Below are 5,000 nucleotides of genomic sequence, written 5' to 3' on the forward strand. Positions count from 1 at the left end.
TCACGGAGTTTGGAGGCTGTTTAGCATCAGGGTGAGGAAATACAAACTATTGAAATTAAAAACTCTTATTATTTTCCTTTTAACCAACACACACTAATATTAAAGTACTAATATCTATCATTATAAAAAAATCCATGCTTAAACTTAACCCATCAGCGACGGGTAAAAATTTTGTCAATTTTACGTATGCACCGGCTTGTTGGCGCGCACTGGCAGTTTCCCCTGTTTGCGCCTGGCTCGATCAGTAGTTTGCGAGCAACATATAGCACCTAAGTTTTTATTTTGCTATAATCTATAAAAATATTAAAATTTTGAAGGTTTACCTTCACTTTAGGTGCCATTGCCTAAAATCTCTACCGTATAAATGAAGCCGCTACTAGTGGAGAAAAACAACCTCCTTCCGACGAGCCAGTAGCGCGGGAATGGGCATGGCATGATGCCCCCGGCGTTTGGTCCACAACAGCCATGGCATGTACGTACGTGACACCCGGCGCCAATGGGTTAACTTTTAACTTTAAACTTAAAGTTTAACTTCACTATACGTCTGAAGGGGCTGCATAAAAACAAACATGGAAAATAACACTGGATGACATACCCCTCATTTGTCATACAGCGACATCTGATAAATCAGAATAAGACAAAATTGTGAATACCAGATTTTGATTCTTCCATATGTAAAAACAGCATCATTTGGAGGTAAGCACTATAAAAAAAATATGTATATCTTAATGTTTCCTATACATTAATAATGTAAATGAAAACTGAATTTGTCTTGCCTTTCATTTCCCAGGAGGGATAATCAGAAAATCACAGAAAATAGACACTGCAGGAAAAAATTATTCCTTTGATTAAGCCCTTATTTCTGCACATATCCAATATAGGACATAAATATGTGTAGACATTTATAGAAATAAATTATTAGATAGTCTTTATACAACACTGCTCTTTTGAACTTAAAACATGTATCCATCTCTCCTTTAGTTTAACAACTGTGAGAAGTATAAATGTCAACGAAAATGTAAACTCTGTCAGCACCATACCTTGGCTGTTAATTGCGCTGCTCTTTACTTTTTATTTTTTTTTGTTATTTTCTTTTTTTCTTCTTTCAATTGCTCATGTGTTACCACTCGATATCTTTGTATATTTTCGATTTTGCATTATGGATAATGAAACTTACGCTTTACTAATTCTAATAACTCCAGCACATGCATAATAGTGTTGCTGTATCGCGAAACCTAAAAAATCTAACTGGCTTGCCTCGCTATTCCATAACACTTTATTGATTTTTCATATTAGTGTGAAGGGTAATGATACTATGCTTTCTGACTGTATGTGCTACTCCAGTGGCACTGGGTTAAGAAAATGATTATAAAGATCTCAACACCAAACTCTCTTTTCCAACCTACTAAAAACTGACCTCACCACTTTCCTTCTATGTCATGGACAAATAGAAACAGCCATTCCACACATAGTTAACTGCCTTTCTTTTCTCTTTTTTTTCCATTTGTTAATTCAAAAAAAAGAAACAAAGGCATGGATCCTATACATCAGTGGTTCCCACACTTGTTTCCATAATGCACTCTTCTAACCTTCTAGGAACCCCTCCCTACTGTTTTTTTTTATGCACATAAATTATATTATACTGTTTGGTTATTTTGACAATAATCTTATCTATGTTTATGATCAGATACATATTTCCCTGGTGAACTTGGGTGAAAAGAAATAAATCATAAGTAATACCATTATGTCAAATTTAAATGTATTTATTTTTCAATTTTTTTCAAACTTTAGTAGACCGACTCATGACCCCCCATCCTCAGTTTCGGATTTAAATAATACAGCCAATTTTCTTTTCCTGCTTCTTGATCAGTTCCTGGAACCAGGGACTGACATCATCTTGCATGCAAAAAATATAATCACTAATCCACGATAATCATTAGGACATTGCCTTATAAAATATCAAATAAATAAATAAATAAAATAAAATAAAATAAAATAAAATAAATTAATCATCAGTAAGAAGCAAAACTCAAACATCCAACACTATAGCAAACCTCTATTACCCTGACTACATGAAACTCTAGTGTTTTACTGTCTAATCATACTTTTCTCTGAGTTCCTCTGGTGAGCCCTTGTCTGGAAACAGTGCTGAAATGGCTTGGAAGATGGCGAAGCACGGGAAGTCCCTCTTCCCTACAGAACTCGAACTGTCCGTTCCATCCTCCTATAAAGAAATAAAGACAAGGAAGAGACACATTCATTATTTTTCTATTGTGCTTCTATAGGAGAAAAAAATATTAAAAATTCACCTTTGGTTTCCTCTTCACATCTTAGGAGACACAAGGTATGGGAAATTCTCTTTTCATATACCTTTAACTTCTCAGTGAAGGGTACAGCTTTAGCCATCACGACATAATCATGTCTTATCTGTATGTGTCATAACTCTCCAGCTTGCTGTGTGGGCAGACTGGTTGTACAGAGCACAATGCCCGCCAAAAAGACTAGACTGTTGTGTAATAATTACGTCCAAAAATTCTTGCCCCACCATGATAGGTTTAAAATTACTATCTTTCAGAGAAACTAGACAGGGGACTAATCAACCTGAGATTTATTTTGACAAATACATATCATCCAGGAAAATCACAATGGAGGAAATAATTCCTCTTAACAATTAATATCCTCTTGGGCAGAAACAAGAAAACAAGAAAGATATTTAGTACTTTATCTCCACATTAAAAAGCCATCTCGTGTATGATTGACGATCTGTTATAGATATATTGCCAGTGTCTAAAAGGGAAGAAAAATCTACACCAACAGTAGTCTACAGCAGAAAAAAAGCTGGATATGCTCAGTATGAAATACTTTTTCCATGGAGAAAGGCATTAAAATGCATATTACAAAATACACTAAATAATGTAGATTTTTAGTAGCAAAGATAATTTAAAATAAAATTAGGCACCATAACACTTAAAAATCTTTCATCTTTATCTCATGCTCTCTCTCATATTTACATTACCATAAAAAGGTAAGCATGCTTCTCCTTACCTCTTTCTGTGCATCAAGATCTTCCTCTTCTTCCTGATCTTCCTCTTCCTCCTCCTCCTCTTCTTCTTCTTCCTCATCTTCTTCATCATCATCTTTTTCCTTTGTTTTGTTCTCTTTCCTGATGCTAGATCTTCGTTCCGGCTTTTCTTTCTTCTCTTCTTTCTTCTACAAGGAGAAGTAACAAACATTTCAAAATCTTTTAAGAATCCACAATCACCAACACATATAACCTACGGATGTTGGGATGGCAAAAATACATGCTATGTCCATTATGCTATTTGTTTATTAATGTCTTTACACATACATGGCTCCATCAATGTTTAAACCCTATGACCCAGATGATGTTACCATTATGTCATGAAAAGATGTGGTTTGAGGGGCAGGTGACATGAACATACTGTCCTGGGTAAATCTGGCTGTGGGCCAGGGTGACACAATCTTGTCACTGTGAGCATTTCCGCTGAAAGCCAGAGTGACGTGAAAGACTTGTCATGAGTGCACACACCTCTTGAAGGGGGAATAGACTCACCTGGCACTTAGAAAGGGGTTTTCGCATTATTCCCATCAATAAATGAATGTGGAATGTGGCATCCATGAGCCAAGACTGGAAGAGTGCCAGCTCCAGGGAGGACAACATTTCCATGCTCAGCATCCTATTCCTGGCCGCCTTAACCAGTGGCGCAATTAGTTTGTAAAAATTTGAATATTATGTAAAAAAAATTTAAATGACAAAATTTTAAAATGATACAAATAAAAAAATGTTATTTATTGTTATCATTCTTGCACTGAGTTATGGATTACCTGGAGAGTTTATATGGAGTCTGTGCAAGGAAAAGTCTGTTTCCATTTGGATAGAGCAAATCAAATGACAAATATTGATTGTGGAAAATGGCAAAAAGACTAAAAATACTTATGCATAAAAGAAAATAACATTGCAAACAGGAGGCATGAAGTCTTGTCACCACATACAAGTGTTTGTGTGCACCCACCTACAAACCGTACACCCATAAGGGCAGCCACTCACATAAGCCTAATGCCCATATTTTGGGCCATGTAAATGCCATGAAGTAACCAGATCCAAGGGGTTAATTGCTAGTCTGTATCTGACCTGTTTTTTTTCTTTGATTTTTAAAAAGGTTCTTTTGTATCCTTTATTGCTATTAGTATTGTAAAATAACATTATAATAATCATACTATAAATAACATCAATATTAATAGCATCTTCAGTTATCTTACTTTATAATTTTTTGTGTATACTATACTTTACTTTGTGTAAACCATCTGTCACTCAATAAACACTTCAAAATCAATTCACATGAAACAACCACACTTACCTGATACTGCTGTACAAGAGTATCAACAAGCTCCACAAATATCTCATCATCAATAAATCCAGTCTCTCGGTCTCCATGAACTTTTCCGTCATAATTGCGTATCAGTTCCTCAATGAATTTGCCATCTTGGTCAAGCACTTCATCACCCATGTATGGGATATTGTGCAAGACAGTCTCATCTTCAACCTGTTTTGGAAGAAAAAGGCTGCTGATTACCTGGGCAATGGTATCCCATCATCTACACAGATAAAACTTATTACAAAATTGATTCACTATTATATTTCCTAGACAGTATATTGCTGAGTATCACAATCATTATGGCTATAAGCAACATTATATATTTATATATATATATATATATATATATATATATATATATATATATATATATATATGTATATATATATATATATATATATATATATATATATATATATATATGCATATATATATATATATATATATATATATATATATATATATATATATATATGTATATAAATATACATATATATATATATATATATATATATATATATATGAATGTATATATATATATATATATATGTATATATATATATGTATATAGATATATGTATATATATATATATATATATATAT

At 33.5% G+C, this 5,000-nt stretch overlaps 1 protein-coding gene across 2 annotated transcripts in view; it reads right to left on the minus strand.

Moving 5' to 3' along the window:
- LOC113809161 (histone-lysine N-methyltransferase E(z)) overlaps positions 1–5,000 on the minus strand; it is a gene marked incomplete at its 3' end in the record, with an annotated part of 28,592 nt that overhangs the window by 5,868 nt on the left and 17,724 nt on the right. For both annotated transcript variants that reach the window (XM_070135151.1, XM_070135150.1), the window contains 3 exon segments: positions 2,106–2,224; positions 3,046–3,210; positions 4,380–4,565. In XM_070135151.1, coding sequence (XP_069991252.1) covers positions 2,106–2,224; positions 3,046–3,210; positions 4,380–4,565 — 470 coding nt within the window.

This window comes from Penaeus vannamei, chromosome 20 (genome assembly GCF_042767895.1).
Source record: "Penaeus vannamei isolate JL-2024 chromosome 20, ASM4276789v1, whole genome shotgun sequence".
Lineage (NCBI taxonomy): Eukaryota > Metazoa > Arthropoda > Malacostraca > Decapoda > Penaeidae > Penaeus > Penaeus vannamei.